This window comes from Pundamilia nyererei, unplaced genomic scaffold (assembly GCF_000239375.1).
Source record: "Pundamilia nyererei isolate P.nyererei 1_Seehausen unplaced genomic scaffold, PunNye1.0 scaffold00099, whole genome shotgun sequence".
Taxonomy (NCBI): domain Eukaryota; kingdom Metazoa; phylum Chordata; class Actinopteri; order Cichliformes; family Cichlidae; genus Pundamilia; species Pundamilia nyererei.
The window spans coordinates 1786294-1806614 of NW_005187500.1; the positions used below are offsets into that span (position 1 = coordinate 1786294).

Here is a 20321-nt window from a genome sequence, read left to right on the forward strand (position 1 = left end):
GAAGTCAGTGAGGCTCCTCTAGGTTGACAGCTGAGTTGCGTAAGCAGCCCTTCATCTTGGTGTCCTGCTGCTGTGAAGCCTATACAAGCACTTTTTATCCATTCTTCATTAAAAAGTTAATAAAAAGCATCTGTGCTGCATGTGTGATAGTTTTTTGTTTTTGCCACACAAACAGCACGTCTGCAGAGATGCTCGTCTGTCTGATGGAGCTGCCACGGTGCTGGGAAGTTCGATAAAGTGCAAGTGGTGTTCATCGTCATACACGATATAACATTTTGGACTGGTGCGATGGTCAGCTCCCCTTGAGAAAACAAGGGAGCTGAAGAAGACAGAAGGAAACGGGGAAAGGAGTGTGTGGGGGTTGGGTGCCGGGGTCAGCAGACCCCTGGATATTCTTAAGAGCCGTGATGAAAACCCAGTGTGACAGAGCAAGCAGCCACCACATCACTCAGGAGACGCCTTAACGGCGTTGACCAAGATGGTGAAATGGTTATGCCGGGGTCTTAAGTGCAGCAGTAGTCATTAAAATAGCATTCGGTGACAGATGCTCAGTGTAATCATTTCTCAGATATTGGAAATTACAGCTCCCGGTGATTTATAGAGTAACCGCTGCCATCAGATCTTTAACAGTTGCAAGGCAGGTGTAGGTTGTTTTTCTTTTTTTTCTTTTTAAAGCAAGTCCAAATGATTTATGGTCCCCTGGCATTTGAAATTGCACATTAAAGACATTGTGAAACTTACAAGCAGCCCACACCACCATTTAAATACCGGCCAAGCCTCGGCTCCGGCATGTGAGCCAGATCTGTTGTTTTGCACGTTTGGAGTATTAATTAGAATGTCTAAACAGGCAAGCCAACACATGTGGACGCTTCAGCCAGTGTATACATTTCAGCGGGTCAGTCAGTCACTAGGAGCCTTCCCACCATATTCTCATGAACCGCGCTAAAGCTACGCTCGACCACCCACCTGCATAGCTGTGTCTTCCTTATGTTCCTCCGTTTCATCCAGTGGACTCGGAAGTGGAGTGAGAGCAGTCGTGTACCAGAAAATGCTTAAATATACAGACTTTGTAGGTTTGCCCTGTGACCTTGTGGCCCCGGTTCTCTAATTGGCTGCTTTTAATGCTTTTAACAAGGTGTCTATAGAGACATCGCAATTTTGACAGAAAGAAAACAGAGCTCAGATGGACTCGGTGCCCTCTATTTTAGCTTTGTTATTGTTGTAAAATCTCCAGAAGTCCATGGTTGTTTTAAACAGGCTTGTTCATCTTTGTGCTGCAGGAACATTTCCTCACTGCGAAAATCGCCCACAAATGTGGTCGTTTAACTATTAAAAAAACGTCATGTGCTGCTGACACCTGCTAGCAGGCCCCAGAGTACAGTACAGGCAGACGGTGCAGAGACACTGGTCGTGCATCAACCACAGATGAAAGCATTATAAGTCAGCCTGCTATTAAAAGATCCCTGAACAGAAATAAAAGGCAGGACAAGGAGTGAGTTTAAAAAGAAATGGACAGGAAGAGAGAGAGCAGCGAGCCTTCCTTTGCTTCATCCCATCGTTGTAACTACGTGTTTATTGGTTGTTTCCTTCATTTAACAAGAGTCCCAGCTTTATATTTGAAGGCTGTCTGTGGATAAAGGCTGTCTAGACCCTGCAGTTAAAACGCTGGCAGGCTGGGGGCATTCATATAAAACCCGGGGACTTTCCTGTAAGATACTGCCTTTGTCTTTTTACAATGTCGTGGCTCCACACTTATTAATTACATATTTTCGGGTCTACACCCAGAGCCAGCACTTGCACATTAACTATGCTGTGGTTGGGATGCTCTTTAGATGAGAAGGAAAGAGAAGTGCATTTTATTTTATTTTATTTTTTTGCAGGGGGAAGAAATGTGACAGATTTACGTCTGCCCTCAAATCACTGTTATTCTTTGTCATCTTTTTTTTGTCTGTCCGGTGCATCCAGAGTTGAATATTAGCTAAATGAAAGCAGATTTCATGTTTCAGTAATCAGTCTTTTGAATGCACCCTTAAGTGAGTGGGCGTGTTGATTACGGCGCCTGTCGTTTTCAGTTTGCTGTGTTAGTTTCATAGACGTGACCCTTCAGCGGCGCTGCCGCCGAGGGGAGCGGGAGAGGGATGTGCTGACGGAAGAAACTGCCTGATCAAGGAAAGTGAAGAAATGTGCGGAGGCCTTCTGGGAAAGAGATGATTTGATTTGATTTACATGTAAAACACAATTAAACAAAAGAACTACGGATATTGTGCACGAGGTGCGAGAGGCAAAAAAAGGCCTGAGCTAACTTGAGATAAAATGAGAACAAATTGTTTGGGAATTCAGCGAGTAACCGGTGCCGCACACAGGTCATCTCTGGGCCTGTTTGTGTGTCTTGATGGACAGACGGGGCACCGATTTGGCCCGGGTAGGCCTTTAGGACTGTAATTTATTTCATCCTGTTTAGTGCAGAGGACTGTTTCAGTTTATGTTGCCGGCTGAGTGATTAAAAACGGCGTCCGGCCTCCTCTTACTCGTATGTCTCTCGCAGACACGTCATTTCGATTTTTCCTGCTGTAGCAGAGATAATGCCAATGGCAGTCTGTTCTCAAGGGCTGTTATTTCATACGGCGATTTCCTTTTTACTCTGGAACGAAACACAGCAAATAAGAACAAACCATCGAACGCTGGTGTTTCTGTTTGATTTCTCAAGTCATCCACACTTAACAGGTTCTTTGTTTGCCCGACCACTCCACCGGCTTTTATTAAACTGTGCTCGCTGCTCTTTGTGTAGTCTCGCTGACGGACAAACAAACGGCATTAATTAAAAGTGCTCTCTAGCTGAAGTTCTCCTTCAGCGCCTCCTCCCCTCGACTCGATCCTCCCCGCCGCTGCGGTGTAATAATATATTTGGCGTTACGGGACGTCCCCGTGAGGAATTCCTGGTGTTTGGTGAACCAGAGTCTCTCTGCAGTGTGATTTCAGACACAGCGGACAGCAGTCATTAATCACCGCACTGTACAGGAGTGTGCGTGGTGCGTTTGTGTGTGTTGAAGGTAGCTTTGTTTCCCTTTCAGTCATGCTCATCAGCAAACAAATCCTATCTGTTTTTGGGGAAGTGATGTTGGCTCTGCCAGCAGTGCACAGGGAATGCCTGTTGTGCTGTTCTTCCTCTCCCTGTTAGTTATTTCCGAATGCTGAGATATGACCTCTGGCGTGTCGCCTTCTCCGCGGGGCCTTGGCTGCATGTCGGCGATACGGAGGTCTAACGAGCGACGGGCTGTGTGGCCCTCGGGCTACACCGGCACTTTTTCTTTGCCAGACTTTTGCAGCAACATCCTGTTAAATTTCATTTTCGGGGCTGCAAAGATCTCCATGTGTTCGAGGTTTACTTCTCAACCTTCCCGGATCTGCAGTGCGATGCGTGAGTGAGGAGGTGTTTACAGTGAACCCTGCAGTCAGAATGTTGTCTGACATGTCCAGACAGCCGCAGATATGATGTAAAGCAAACTTTCAGGATGTGGATAAAAGCCAAATAAAAGAGAGAGAGCTGTTAAAAATCCCTTAGTTCTGTATGTTCTTGTTATCGAGAGGAAATGCTAAAACACGAATGTCATACAGTGAAATCTGGACGTATAATATCCTATAAGCTGCAGAGTTTCTGCTGTATTTTTCTACTTTATTCCTGCACAGGATTAAGATCACCTCTGACCTCCCTGTGGCGCACACACGGGAATACTATCCAATAGACGAGAAGCAATTAGTCACAGTGAGTGTGTATTGTAGGTTTTTTAATTCTTTTACTTTTCCACCTTATTCTTTTAGTAAAGAAAAACATTTACACCTCAAGTGAAATTTCTAAAGCACAAGCTTTACTAATTTTTATCTTTACAACCTTGTTTATATTTGACTTGGCCTCTTATCAGTTCAACATGTAACATCTCAACTCTGCTGATGAATGGCATGAGCCAGAAAACGCTAAAAGTCCTCCAAAGTTCACTCATATTTCCTCCCACGTTGCTTCAGCGTTTGGGTGAGAGGTTAAGAGCAGACTTGGGGTTAGGTTCCTCCAAAGGTAAAGGTGAAGAATTTTGAAGGGCTCTTCAGATAAAGCTCTGATATGAATGTAGTCCCTGAAAGTATTCACAGGTTTGAGTATGTGTGTGTTTGCTCAGAGCAAATCCCTGCTTATTCTGTGGAGCTCATTTCTCATCATGCTGAAGCCTCCTCAGTGGGAGATCAGAAGGCATAAGCACTTAATGACTGAAAGGGATGAGTCCGGCCTTAACATCCCCAACCGTATCTCTGCATGTCAGCGTATTCACCTCACCACCCCACGCCAGCACCCAAGGGCATCTCCCAGATCTCCTTCATGAGCATTCCCTGCATGTCCTACCTAAGACATGCGACTGGCGCCGATGGGACTTTCCCACCATGCTGAAAAGAACATTTGTTCCTGTTCAGGGGCGGATAAACACGTTGTTTGGACGCCTCTGCTGTTTGATATTTCAGTTTAGCGCAGTACGGAGGTGGCATCTGTGGGAAGGGATCATAGACTCAGACTTCGTTTCCTGAGCAATCTGCAAGTATCACCCAATGTAAACACTGCCGGCTACATTATCGGACACGTTCAACAATGCGAGTCAAATCGTTCCTGTGGCGAAGCCAGACAGAACGAGGTAGATGGAAGTGTAGTATATTTTGATGTGTAATATGGATATAATGTAGCCGGCTTGCAGACGTTCTCTGACTGGATCACAAACAGTAAAATCCTCTTTAAGTGTTTCTTTTTCTTCTGCATTTCACAGATTCCCTTTGTACCCCAGAGGAGAGCGGTTTCATTTTGAATATGGCGTCTACTTACTCAACAAGAACATCGCCCAGGTAATCCATTGCATGCACACGCGCTAAACATGTTTGACGACATTTTAGACTTGAAAACGTATTTAAAAATCATACTAATTTGTAACTGTAAGTTGTCCTGCAGTTTCTAAAAGTTGCTAGTACCGAGTGCAGCGTCTCGTCCATTAACCTCCTAAGACCCGAACTCTTCCACGGCAGCATTTTTAATTTCTCTTTGATATTTCGGCACATTGGGGCCCGATGAATGTAAAAACAAAGAATTACCAGATGTTATTTTTTTTTACCTTATTTTTGTTTTTAAGAAAAATAAGAGCCACATATGAGGATATTCGTTTAAAATGTTGATAGAACAGTAGCAGGATAATGTCCTCGTAAGTGGATATCAGGCCCTTGTAGAGCAAAATTGAGTATTTTGGTCTAAATAACCCAAAATGTGATGTCCACATATGTGGACGCAGGTCCTAGGAGGTTAAGTTTCACAATACGGCGTTCAGTGTGTCGAGACCTGCTGTTGACATACAGGTGTTAATACATTTATACTCTGCCATCACTATAAAGGATGATGATATTATATCGGTCTCATGTCGTCAAATTGTCTCATGAAAACAACAAAACCATTGTGTATTAATCCATTGCAACACCTGCAGACTTCCCCAGTCTGTGTGTTGCTCCAGGAACATCTGGTTGGTCATTAAAAAGCTTGATTGTTATTAATGGAGGTGTTAGTCATAAAGAAATTCCTGAAACAGCTGTAAAAGCCTTTTAGTCAGGCTTAATTTAAATATTAGTAAGTGCTGAATTATTGCAATCTATGTGGACTAATGTGGAATGAAGTTTTTACGCCCTTGATGTAAAAGTAATGAATGATGCTGTTAGTCAGTTGAAGAGACAGACATGCAAAGCTCACAACACTCATCGACTCATTAACACTTTTAAATTAGCGCCAATTTACAAGTGTTAATCTGTGATCGTTACCTCTGCCAAGGAAGTTATGTAATGGGTTCAGTTTGTGTTTGTTAGCAGGGTTACTCAAAGTTATGGATGATTTGCATGGAAATTTTACCAGATGTGCAATTTTGGAATCGAGCTGCGTGTAGATCCAGGAATAATTTATAATTCCAGGATAGGATGAAATTGGTTTTTGATGTCATATCTCACATGTCAAATTGGACGTTGTGTAAAAGTAAAAACAGAATGAGATGAGTTGCTAATCTCATAAACCCATATTTGATTACCAGTCGAACATGGAAAACATTTCAGATGTTTTTAACTATTAGCTCATTTTAAATTTAGTGGCAGCAGCAGTAGGGCTGCTCGATATAACCATATATATCGGATGACGATATAAAAACATGGTTTCATTTTACGCTGTCCTTTGTTTCGTGGTGTCCCAAAATAAACTGTTTACAGCAATATTTTTTCATTGTTTTGATGGTCGCTGTAGTGGGTATATTCATTTCTTAAAGTTCTCTATTTCTCTTATATTTAATATAACCTGTTTTTATGCGTTGTTGTTAGCAACAGCGACGGTAAAACCTTCGCGTGTCCGCTTGTTTATGTTCCACATAGACCTTTCACAATAAAGCTCAAGATCCTGTTGAGACTTTTCAAAATAAACTGAATCACGTGAAAGAGCAGATTATTGACGGATGAGAAGTGAAAAAGAGCCGCCAGGTGCTAAAAAATAAAGCTTAGACTCAAACGTTAGAACAGGCTTTTCCCCGCAGCACGCCGTGTAATAAATACTCACAAAGGAAACGGCGTCGTTACAACTTATGTCTAAAAACGTATCGTTTCATGCATCGGTTAAAACACTCGACTCCAGCTACACGACACGCAGCTGGAAACACTTCACACAAGTCGAGCTGCCCGAGATTCACAGAATTTACAGAAAATGTTACATTTCTGTGATTTATATCGTTATCAGACGATAGATGTTTTATATCGGGACATGAGATTTTGGTCGTATCGCACAGCCCTAGCAGCAGGTCTCAAATTTGGGATGGAAAATAAGAGCCACTGAAAACAAACAGCTGAAAGAACATTTTGCAACGAATTGGTTGAATTGGCAGCAGCTCAGTAACAAGATTTGCTTTAAAGAGCATCTTACAAGGCGTTTTTTCAATAATCAGAGGTTCATTATTTTGCAGTACAAAGTAATATTTTGAGGACTTTGAATATCATCATCTATTTTTGTTTGATGATCTGAAACATGCAAGTGTGGAAAAAACAGCTTAAATCTTTATATGTGACTGTATATACTTAATAGCAGGAACAATTTATTTTTGGATTTGGTCTTTTCATGTGATCTGTTGAACTCTTGACCCGTCTCGGTTTATTGAAGTACGTATAATGTGTTGACCTTAGTTACGCCCTCCAGTTATCCTCGAGTCATTTGGCACCGACTTTTAACAGTTTGCGTTCCACTTCCTTTTTTTCTCCTCGTTCGGCCGAGGATGACGGAGCTCTCCACCTCTTAACTGGGCCACTCGCTCTAACAGGTGGCTCACTTCAGAACGCGGCGCACTGGGAGGTTTCAGTGTTAATGCTACACCACGAGCTTCTAGCCAGCAATAAAATCTGCCATCTTTCCAACAGCATCCAAGAATAAGAAAATAAGTGAGATAAGAAAACATTTTAGACGGCAAAAGAAAATAAGTGCTGTCTAAAACCACTAAATGGAATTCACTGGTATTACCGTGTCATGTAGCTAAATGATGATTTGTGTCTCATGATTTCAGAAGGGAAGCTATTATTCACGTTAATAGCAGAATGCACGTTGTTAGGTCAGTGTTCTTTGTTGATTAATGCCAAACTAATCCAGCACTCATTCCATCACTGCTTGTCAGTCTAAGCGATCTCTTGTCAAAGGTGAAATATTTGCTGGGCTGAGGTTTGTATTTTTCTCTGGATTTTACTGTTTTGTAATAACTGTCAGGGCTAAACACACATGCACATGTTCGAGCACTCACATATGTGCACAGTCATGCATTCACACTCGCAAAGCCTTGGAAAAGTTTGCAGTAAAGCTCAGATGAACATATGCAAGTTATGTTCTGGTGTTGTATCGTAGGTGGATTTTAAAGGAAGATCATTTGGTGTGCAATCATCTCAGTTTAGTTTTTTTATCAGAGCCACACATCAGCTTTGTTTCACCAGGCTCAACCACATAGTGACATCAGATGCAGCACAGCATGCTCTCTCCTGCTGAAAGTTTAATTTGCCCACTGATTGAAGGCACATGCAAGGATGGCTTGGCTGCAGGAGAAATATTCCTAATCGAAATCAGCTTATCCGTAATGCAGATATTGTCAAGTAATATTGTTGAATTTGTCAGTTCAAAATGTGGCAGTGATTCATAGAGAGGTCTTTTTGGGATTTCAAGAGTAAAGCGTATTCTTTAGACACATTCCTTTTGTAATGATGAAACTGGCCTTATATATGGTGCTTCAAAGGAATCTGTTCCACTGCAGAGGAACAATGAGTTCCAGACAGCTGGACGTCCTCACCAGTGTCCATGAAACCAATGCAGAAAGATTGAAATTAAAGGTTTGAATCCAGATGGAAGCCTTCAGCTACAGCACAGGTGGGTACATGTGCAGAGTGCACGATAACTTTGTAAAAAGAATCTGTGGAATGATGAATTAATAAAAAGGCGGCACGCCTGCTATTTGCCGATATGCAATGCTGGCAAAGCCTCATCTGTGCAGTAACAGAATTCGCTACACAATAAGTGTAAGCCTTGCATGTAGATTCCCAAGTTCTCTTTGCTGCTGTGGCCTCTTGTTTAGGAGAGATCCAAACACTTTGTCTTTGCTTTGTTGACCTTCAGAAATGTGCCTCTAGCAGCTCAGAGGAGCGTTACTATTTTTACAGGATAAAATTTCAGCTTTCCTTCAAAGCACTTTATTATACATTCCATGTGTGCGTCTCCACATTATGGATGAGTTATCAGCTTGACTCCAGAGCAGTATGGTTGTGCCACATGAGTAGTCCAGCTCGATGCTGCGATTGTTTAAAACCTGAAAAAACTGAAGAAGTGGTAAACATGTCACAGTCAATAAAATGCAACGCTCCACAAACGGAGCTTCTTCCTCCCAGTTTGGCTGATTTCTGAACTCCACATTAAGCTGTTCACTTCTCTGAATGTAAGCTATCAGTTTTGTGGTCTCGCATCACAAAATTTCAGGGTTTAGGACTTAATCCCGGGAAATGCAGGCTTAACTCGTATGTAATGTCTCCTTTAAATCTAATTAGAAGTTGTGATTGTCAAGCACTTTATCAGCTGGCTGACTTTGACTTTTTACTTTTACTGCTCTGTTTCCTGTCGAGGTTCTTATTGGGGCTTTTACTGGGAAATGGCTCATTTATTGACCCTACATATTAAGCTGTGGTTTTCTCTGGCTAATATTATTTTCAAACAGACTGCTTTTCTAGTTGCAGCAGAGTCATTATTGAGATTGCGGTTTTTAAATTTTTCTTTGTGTCTTTGGAGGCCTCCTTGTTTTGAATCAGCCACGTTAAGCAGTCATGCACAGCTTGTCCAAAGTCTGGCTTTGCAGACAAGCAGAGGTCTGGTTTCACAGCAGGCCCGACTGAAGGTCTGATTGGCTGCTTTGGTGGTGACTGGACGCTGGGTGGGATACATTAGCTGTCCGTCTACTATTAAATTGCCTTGTGCGGCCGTGTTTGAAAGTGATACCGTCGAAGCTGGCCAAGGATCTGTGCTGTAGCGGGGCGACCCTTCTTTGATGTGGCAGAGGGGAACGTTTGCTCCTATTGGGATGGAGAAGATGCACTGAGCATCCTGGACGTCAGCTGATAACAGGCTCCTGTGCTCCTCGTTCAGCTTAATTTGTTTGAGGATAAGAAGTTTAAAAACAAAAGGCTTTGAGGAATGTTCGGGCTAAAGTCCAGCTATTCTCCCCAATTCCCTCTTTTATTTCTTGTGTAATCAGAAAATATTGCAAAATTTGCAACGCTTGAGTGAGTCACAAATGTTTGTTTGGAAACTTTGCCTTTTTTGTTAACATGTATGTTTTCTTTTATTCCAAGCTGAGCCGATCCCCAAACCTCAGAGTTTGGAGAGGATGTGAGAAGAGTTTTTCTCTCTTTGCTTGGCTGTTACATGAATGAATTACATGAGGTTTTTTTTAATAGTATGTAAGTGGGCCTGATGTATCCATCTACAGGGAGGCATAAGTGTTAAAGTCTGCCTCGCATCTATAAACAGAAAAACCCACCGAGTTAGGGTGGCTGAGTGGAGCGGCTTATTGCCATGTGCTGCGTTTCCAGATTGCCAGCTTTATCCACCATGCTCTGTTTTTGGGAAACAGGCATGTGGGGCTTATTAGATGACAACTGATGCTACACGAAGGAGCCATGCTTTCAACAGGAAGAGGTCAACACAACAGCTAGTTCTCAGACTCAGTGCTTGGTATATCATATTTTGTGGGCCTCAGGCACAGGAAACCAAGTATTGGGATTTAAAACACAGTAAATCTGTTGCAGCCCAAGCAGGTCACCCCTGGGTTCACCTTTATTTCTGTCTACAGGAGAAAGTCGCTTGTATTCTTCCACCTGCCAAGTCTCTGGGCAATTTCACACCATGGTCTAAAGGCAGAGTGCCATAGCGGTGGTCTGGGGCATACGTCAGAGCGCCTGCTGTCATTAAGAGCGGCAACTGTGGCTCCATAAAACACAGCTATGACTCATGGGGGAGCCTACTGCATTTAGTGGTTAGTGGAGGTGGCAGCAAGCGCAACACGAGCTGGTTGGCTGGAGGTATTCTTGGTGCAGCTCCTTTGGAAAGGTTGTTTAAAATGACAGCAGTATACAAGACTTGGTGTTTACAGTTGGATGATGGGAACGAGGCTCACAGGAAGCTGATTCTGCTTCATTCATATATGCTGTCACCTAGTGTGAGTTCCTTAACTTTGGATAAATAGTGAAATGGGAGATTTAATACTAAATATATTCTAAAAACATGTCAAACTAATTTTCAAAGTTAAGGATTATGAACATAAATCAGAGCATACAGTGTTGCGGTTGTGTTGTATGGTCACTCAGCCCCTAATAGTGAAATTTATATTTTGCTTATCTCAACCATCCACAGCGAGCGTGTTTGGATAAAATACAACAGGGGAAATTGTCCTTTTTCCCCCACAGACACCGCTGAAACCAAAGTTAGTCAGAAGTCTGACAGATTTGTAAATAAAAAGTGAGCTGGCAGGAAACTGGTCTCGTTTTGCCATCCTAAAAAAGAACATGGAAACGTTACTGTGTCTCTTCAGCTTATGGTGAGGTGTGTGCAGGGAAACCCTTTGACCTGATCGGCTCTTTTGTTCATTGTTGCTCTTCTCTCATTCATCTCTGTTCAGTTCCCATGCTCCAGTCCAAGCTTTAGACCCTCCATCTCTTCGCCTCTGTGACAGAGTTTTTGACCCCGAGTCACAAGAGATGGGACAAAATCTTGGCATAGCCCTCTGCTGCCATTAGCTCATGTGATTGCGCTTCGATAAAAACCATATGACCCACTCAAAGACACGCAGAAAGTGAGCATTGCACAGCTCCCTTCCACCTCATAACTCCCCTCCACCTCAGACTGAGTTGTCACGATGGTTAAAATTCTCCATGGGAAACTATCTCCAGCTATTACCTTATTTTCTTTAGTATTGCACATGTTGGAGATGGTACAGGTCGATGGCTGACCGGGTTTTCCCTTGGACCGTATTTCCTCATGAACTCAGTTTTTCCATAGTTGACATTCCTCCGAACAGTTTTGTGTTTACTCCGTCTGCCAGCCTGTGATTCAGAGGTGGTGGTATACAATGACTGATTGTTTAGTAGTCACATGTTAAATGATCAAAATGTGTGTTCTTGCTGCCCGCTTTTATGTTTGTGTGTATGTATAGTGTAAATGCAGGGATTCTAATTTCAGTTTTTTGCCACATCTTGCAACATCTCCTCATTCTTAAACAAACTGAATAAAGTAGCAGTGGAACCCAGATCCCGAGCTTACTTTGAGGCTTTCACGTTTATAAAGAAAAACAAAGAAAAACAGACAACGTTTGGCAGCGATTTATCTTTCAGTTTCCGAGGCACTGCTTACACAAGAAAAGTCCTCCTGTATCCGGCCTTATCTGCAGTATTTATCCTTTTTTTTCGCCTCTGCACAGCTCAGATTCCCTTGAATGAGAGCAGAAACTGGATCTTCAGCCTGTTTCTCCAAAGGCTCTTTCTGAGAATTTGGAAGCGTTTTAGACGAAACTATTCTGTTTCCCTCAGAAATCCGTTGGTGTTTCTCTCCTCATCCAGCTATGACTTTGCGGTTTATGACTCACTTTTTGGTGCGTACCAGAGAACATTCCCAAAAGCAAAAAGAAATCTAGGAAGAGAAACGGCCGATTACATCTGCACTGTCGCCCCCTCCACCCAAAACAACAGCGATCATTCTCCGGTCCGGCTGCCTCAGTGCAGACCTCATCTCAACAAAAAGAGCCCTCGATGTTCAGCAATCGTAACGCAGCCCACTGTATGCTGTTTGTTTACCTGAACCCTGGACCGCGGCTCTCCAGGCTCTGCCACCATTTTTACTCTGGAACAGACGGAGCCTGGAAGTAATCAGACCATTTCAACTGCCGGCTGCCACTCATTGTCTTCATCATTCCATAACGGCCACATCCGCTTTCTATTTCAAAGGCATTAATATGATACAACAGATAATGGGCAGGACAGGCACCGGAGTACACAGCTCTAAATCAATCGCGTATCCGTCACTTTCACCTTAACAGGAAAGAAGAAATGAGGTACTAGGTGACGTTCTGTTTTAGGCCATAAACGTGCCTGTTCTCCTCCAGGCTGGTGAGCTTGAAACGCTAAGCTTTGAGCATCATCTCCCACGTGGCCACATGCTATACAAATGTTGGATAATCATCCGCTCGTATCTAATAGAGGAGAAGTTATTGAGCCAAAGTTTAACAATGTGTTATGCATTTAAAGGCCATTAAGGTGCCACTTTTAACAACATGTCTTTACTTCACTTCATTATTCTACTTTGTTTATCACATTTCAAGTGAGAAATTCTTGCTGGCAGCTTATAAGCAGGTTCAGTTGAGAGCTGCATAGATTGTATAATGAAATTGCTGACAAGCCGAGCTGAAGCGAAAAGGTCGAGTCTGTAACCTGCACTGCTCCGTGATCTCATTTGGATTGTGCTTTGTATGTGTTGGACAGATAATATATGAATTATAGCAAGAACAGGGTGTTTGCAATTTTGTGTGAAACAATGCAGATTGTAGTTAAATTGTTGCGCTTTCATGTTGTGTCAGACAGAAACGACTTTGGATTATTGGAGCGACTGCCTGTGTTGGGTTTTATTTTTATTTTTTGGGCACATTTAATTTGTATTATGATAAAAAATCATTACTCACCCTCCTAGTTGAATGACTCGGATTACTTAGAAAACATTTGATTAGCATTAATCCATCAAGGTAATCGATATATTGATCGAACACTCGTAGGAGTAAGGTGTAACACATCGTCTGAATGTTTCACCTTCTGAATTGAAAGCATTTGAACAAAATGAAGTTAATGATGTGGGAAGAGTCCAAAGGTCACATGAAAGGTTTCTAACCAAACTTAAACTTTTTGTCTGTTACATTTGTGTGTGCGTGTTCCTGCATGTCTGTAAAAAGGAAGCAGCTATATTCACGGCTGCCGTCTTGGACCAAACTGAACGGATGTTTTGCCGCATGAATTGGGAGCTGCTAGCGGTCTATCTGCAGGAGATGTGAAACTTGATCATCTCACTGCTACAGAACCGGAAGAACAGCTACTGAGAAATTACACCAGTTCTTCTGATGTTTGGAGTAGAGGCTGTGGGGGAAGCTCCTTTGTGGATTAGTTGTTCTGCGTTTCTCTGGAAAGCCATATTCAAGCTATCCATTAACCAACGCCAGACTTTAATGTACACCCCTCTTTGCCCTTGGGTTTTCGTAGCCTTACTGTGTGGTCCCTATTTTCCATCACAAACTTTTGTTGTTAGCTACAGCTTGCATCCACTGCCACTTATTGGCCAGAGAGAGTTGTTGGCGGGACCCTTTTTACAACCCAAAGTGGGAGCACCCGTTTCTATAAACGGATATTTACCATATCCTGCTGTGCCACGGAGATTGCGATAGTTTGGCTGTGGCGTTTGACGTTCTGCTCTCAGATACCGTTTCTGGGAATTGATAGATGCTCCAGAGCTGACCAGGACAATGAAGAAAGCCACCTTTGTAGTCTGTCAGCTCTAACTTGCCTCGAGATTTACAAGCAGGTCTCAGACCACATTTCTAAGTGTATGTCACTGTTCTGCGGTTTCCACTTATGGGCGTGTGTACGTAGCGAGGCTGTCACTGCACAGCGATTATGCCTGAGCTCTGAGCTTTTATGAGAATTCCTCTGGACAGCCACCTATGACTTTATGAAACACTTAAATTCGTCTAATTGAATTTCCACATTTCGTGGTTGGTAGTTCTAGGTTTGTCCTTCACCGCAAAGAGGTACCACAGGAGCTAGTTCCACTACAGAGAAGAGTAAAAGTAAATGTTAATCCTGTCTGTGTATAAGGGAAAGTCAGTGATTGGAAAGAATTCCATATGAGGAGCAGTACTGAGATTGTTTCTAAGCCCCAGCCAGTGTGTCGTGTCTCTAGTTGGTCAAAGCCACACAGTTTTGCTACGTGCAAAAGCTGATGGTGTGTAGGCTCACTCGTTGGGCGGAGGGGGACCTACATGTCGTCGAGTAATCTGCATAAAGAATTTTAAATAATAGGTTGAGATCCACGGATGATAAGCAGCGATCTTGTGCCATGTTTCATTTGCTTTTGTGTATCATCCTTTATAATCAATCGGTGCAGTCGTGTTATGGTTATCTTAAAATGTATTTTTCCCACAGGTCAGGCTGTGGATTTTTTGGCACGGCGGTCTAAAAAACGAGGGCTTTGCTGAGATTCTGGGTGTTTAGAGAGTGTTGGCTGCTCTGCTCCATCATTTACTTAATAGTGTGTCTGCAGTTTCCAGCTGGTTGGAATTTGTAGCCGAGGCCTGTGTGTTTGGAGCGCGCCTCGTTTCACTAGCACTCTGTTAGAGCGTCGAAGCCTCTCTCCTCTTTTGTCTAAAAATGCTGACTTAGGTTAGAATTAAACAAACTTCTCAACAGATTAATGGAATGGGAGGAAGCCGGGGGTTTGACTGGAGGTTTTATCACTTCCTTTGATCGTGGTTATTTGATGGTGTGTTACAGTATCTGTAGTGTTTGGATCCATTCTGTTTCCCTCTTGGAAAGCAGACCAAAGCACACAAACCAAAGGATTTTCTCTGCTTTTGGAGGCCAAGCTTAGCACCAGAGGTCCCTGTTAACTCGTCGTAAGAGAAGACGGGGCAGAGAACGAGTGTATTTTATATCAGCAAGTTTAGAACAATTTGTTTTCCTTTTTAATTCATCAAACCTCGTGTGTGCTCTCATATGCGCTTATGTGAGTAGAGGTATTTGTTCTTGAGTGCTGGCCTCGTTACAGCTCAGTGATATTAAACAGCTCTGAGAATAAAACAATGCTGGCCCCAGGTGGTCAGTATTTGAAAAAATATCAGCCATTCCAGCTCTGCGTTCGTGCCTCTAGCCGGTGCTTTTCCTGCCTCCATGTGGATTTCATTACAGCCCTTTGACTCTGGCCAGTCGGCAGCCTTTGATCTGAATTAGCACCGCGGCTGTGGTCCACAAAGTCTGTACGTTGGGCGCTTATCATCGCAAAATCGCTGCCTCTATCACTAATTTAGGTTTGTCAAGTGAATCTCAGAATTAGTCTCTTTCTTGAAATGCCACTCTCTCCAACACTCCCGTCTGCCATGTACAGTCTCACCTCATTAGGGCAGTGTCTCTCCATCACCCCTGGTGTCAGCTTCAATTAGCTGGCAAAGGTGAGAGGATGTGGGTGGAGTGTCCTTACTGTCATGTCATCATCCCTGCCATCCAGCCATAGCTAAGCTTTTTTATTTTGTTTTTTTAATTAATGAAGCGTCTATGATGCGCCCAAGCCTGCTGCCCCAGAGGTCACGTAACCATTTTACAGTTGTTGAAGAAAAGAGGCTAAGTGGCTCATGAAAGAGCTGTTAAATAAACACCGGCTCACGTAAAAAAAAAAACTGAGGGAGTTCTGTCTTTGAAAATAATTCGTCTAAGCTGTTTTCTGTAAATCTAAATAACGTATTTTCTTTCACCGTGGTCTTGAGACAAGACTTTCCCAGCACTTGCAGACACCTACAGCTTTAGTTCATGATGCAAACATATGCACGATCAGATATATAGTGCAAGAAGCAGCTGCACACTGATGAGCTGAAACATACATACTCACCGTGGAAGCTCAGGACTTATGTAAAGATTTTATCTGTTCTGACAAGGGTGAAATTGTTATAGCCAGAACACCTCGGCTCATGGGCTGCTCTCAACCAGCAGTGTTGAGTAATTACAGACAGTGGTCCAATTCAGCATCATGTTGGGGGATGTGCTGAACCACGTCTGATCTGCAGTGGGTCCAGCTCAAAACCTGTGGGATATAAAGGATCCGCTGCTCTGATCCTGTTGCCAGATACCACAGGGCACCTTCTAAGCAGTGGGATGAAGCCACGCAAAGGACCAATAGCCTATTAGGCAAATTCAGTTTGAACATTCTGAGCTGTCGGTGTAGATTTTACCGTAATATTTACTTATGCATGTTCAGCTGTTAGTAATGATCACTGTTAGAGGAAGTCCCCTTCTTTAACTTCCTTCTAGAGGAAAGGCTTTCCATTTAACAGCCATCCTGATAATGGCAACACACTTATTTACAGGAAGGAAAACTGCATCTATAGAATAATTAGTCAAATTTCTTAATACCCACCCCACCAATTGCCAAGAAAAACTATAAGTACACTTAATTAGTCGTTGCACTGTGTAATTTTTCTTTAGATTTCTGCTGAGGAGTCTTTGAGTTCTACATTTCTCTCTTATAATGTCCCTCTTTCTACTTCTACATAAGCTATATTACATATATATATTCAGCTTTACTTTACTGCATATCAACTGTTGTGTTTGTTTTGGTGCTTCAGGTTTTTACTCACCCGTTATGACGCCAAGCAGACATCTCAAAAATTTTAGTGGACAAATTACTACCAGTGCCATGGAAACACCCACCAACCTTTTTTTGAATGCTAAAACATGTCTGGGCCCAGTTGTTGGCTCGTGCTTTTCAGAGCAGTTCGGTTGCGTCCTGCCTCAGTATCCAACTATAAATATAAACACAAATACACATGGTGTAATCCTGCGTCAGCGCACGTTTTTATGTCTTTGGAGCCTCAGCCTTACAACTGTTACAGCAGTCAGAGTGAAGCAGGTTAGTGTTTCTTGAGAGCTGGAGGGTATCTCTCTTTACCACTGCTGGGAGAGCTGAACGACCAGAGAAGTTCACCTGTCAGGACTAGCGCTGGGCCATATCATACCGTTCACGGTAATACCGGTGTAATGTTGGGCAACGATAAGAAAATGAAACATGGCGATAGAATATGGGTAAAACACGCAGGCGCACTGCCTTTGTTTTCATACGCACATGGCGGAAAAAGCATGCCGGCGACGGAGAAAGAGGAGGGCGAAAGTGGATTGTTGAATGAAACCAATGAACCAGAACTGGTTTGTAAAAATGCTGCAGCTTCACTGGTGGAACTGGTTTAGCTTTCGTCCGTCAGATACACAACAAAGCACTATTTTTGGTAGCGCATGCTAGCGGGCCGTCGTTATTACCGTGTTGTTTGGAAAATACGGCGCACTTAAAATCAATCCTTTGATTTCTCTGAAAGTCGACAGAGCCCCTTATAACCCCGTGTGCCTTATGTATGAACTCTGGTTGTGTTTACTGACCTCGAAACGATTTTATGTACACAGCGCTCGAAAATCTGTCAAATGTTTTAGTACGACTTTGCTAAGATACGAAGCCGCACCGCTTGATGGATTGTCGGAGCATTACGGCTATCGTAGGCGGAGCCTCGCGGAGTGATACGTACTGTGCTTCAACATAATGTTACCGTATTGTGTGTGTATAACCTCTTTTTAAGTTTTGTGGATGTTATACATGGTTGTGCTGAGGATGTGTCGGCCAGTTTCCACTGGAAATGCCTTTTGGTTAAACTGTCAGCAAAGAATTTGCATTTGCACTGTTAAATTTTTCTATAACTTTAATGCAGATAAAAAACAGCTGCTTGTTTAAGTGAAAATGCATTGCTGTGTCTGCTTGGCTGTCTCCACTTGATGGCCTCATCTATTGGCACTTTTTAGAGTTGTGATCAGCTGGAGCAGCTCCAATGAGATGTGCTGTGTGAACAGCTATTTGGATTACCTGGCTTTGCTTTTATTTTGTCAAATTTCATCAGATCAATTTTCGTCTTTCTTTGTGAGAAGATGTTTTAGTCGGGTCGATGAATTTGCAGTTTTATGAGAGCTGGGTTCCCTCACATTTCACTGCAGCCTTCAGTGCAGCGGTGGCGTTCGTCCAGGTTAGTAGAGAGTTTGAAACCGCACGTTCAGCCTCACACTTTCCCCCCTCATGCTGAATTAATGGAACAATCTACATAGTTGGCCTACATAAGTGTGTCTGTGTGTTGGGGGGGACTTGTCCACACAATAGCTATTTGTTCCTTGTTCCATCTCTGCTCTCTCTCTTTAAATCCCAGGCATGGTTGGTTGGTTGGGAATTAGGTCATATCTTAAAAATATGTTGGTTTACTTATTATGAAAATCTCAAGTGTGTGTTTTTGTAAGTAATCAATGCACTTCAGATGTGTCTGGGAAAGTTATTTGGTGCTTTCACGCTGTGGGATTAAACTTAAAGGTATGAAATGTTTGATGTGCGTTTCATATTGTGTGTATATTTGTCTTGCCTTAGCAGATGGAGGCTGGCAGTTACTCAACAGGAAGTTGAGTAAATTATTGTATTCTAGGTAGATAAAGAGCCGTGAACAGTTTTTACTAAGCACACAGTCAAGCAGGTCAGAGGACGGTATGAATGATGGTTGTTATAGTAACCTAACCAGATGTGAAAACATTTTAATTATTTTCATTGTATTGTTGTACATGAACGGATTTTCCTAAATCTTGCCCCCGACACATGCCGAATAATAATTGAAGACCAAAACTAACACTCAAACTAATATTTTCATACAATTTAAAAACTATAAACAAAGTAAAAATGAAATAAAAACTAATTAGAAGTATGACTCAGACATTCTACTTCCAGATTAGATCCTAATCCTCACCTGATGTGAAGCAAATCATGCATTAAACACTCCACATCCAGGTGTAATCAAATATGATGTCATTTGAATTACAAAGTTGTAATCAGCGATTATTTTTTCTCTATTGGACTGCTTCATATTCAAACATTTCAACCCTTTGGCAATGTAAAAAAAAAAAAACAGTTTAAACATGGTTAACGCTCTGCTGGGTCACAGCTGAACGAACCCAGATGATCGGGAATGCTCCGGGCTCTCCAAAATAAACGGGACCGAGCCGATCCTCTTCCTATGTCGTAGCAGGTTTTAATTTGATACTTGGAACCGGTGAAAGCCGAGGCTTCTCCTTTTCTCGTGCATTACTGTATTTGCTGTGTTTTACAACACACTTTGTTCATAGTCGTATTTGTCGGTCCTGGTTTGCGGCGCTTTAATTACTCATGTGCCATCGGATGGTTTAAATCCCAAACGACATTAACACAAGTCAGTCTTTAATCCTTCCATTAGAAGTCTTTTACATAAGTGTCCTTTCTGAAGCATAATGAAGATTTTGTCTTTGCCTGTAGTTCTTACTACAATCTACTGGTAATATTTAATATTTGCATCTTCGTGGCTGATGTACAAATACACTTTTAGACTATTATTCAAATCCAAAGTGCAGTTTTTCTACTGAAGATGTCCATATTACAAGTGGTACACATACAGTGGATATATGAAATTCTTCTTGTTTTCCTTTTATCCTCACAGAGTCAAATTGCTCCACGGGGCAGTTTAATGTGGCACGTTTTATCCAGTAAACTCGCAGCAGGATCTGACTGCAAGTCCCTTTGAACTCTCTGAAATATTGAAAGTCTAAGATTTCATCTTCAGCTTTCTGCTTACTGTTTTGATAGGGCATGTACTTGGCCAGCGAGCTGTACTGCAGCCCAGACGTAGTCATTTTACTGTCATCGAGGTTGTATTCATACTTGACAAACTGTTTCGGTGACGTAGGCTGAAAGAGGTTTTAATGCTATCTGCCAGATGCAAATGTTTGCTGTTTTTATGTAGTGTGAAATAGTTTTTAAACAGCCAAACCAAAGCCCACATCATTTATTATTCATTCTTCAGTTCTTGTCATGGCTCACTCATGCTTTAGACTTAAAAATAGACAGTTAAACTAAG

General features: G+C 42.4%; 1 protein-coding gene across 1 annotated transcript in view; it reads left to right on the forward strand.

Moving 5' to 3' along the window:
- uvrag (UV radiation resistance associated gene) overlaps nt 1–20321 on the forward strand; it is a 95520-nt gene that overhangs the window by 46786 nt on the left and 28413 nt on the right. The window contains 1 exon segment of the mRNA XM_013912749.1: nt 4803–4878. Coding sequence (XP_013768203.1) covers nt 4803–4878 — 76 coding nt within the window.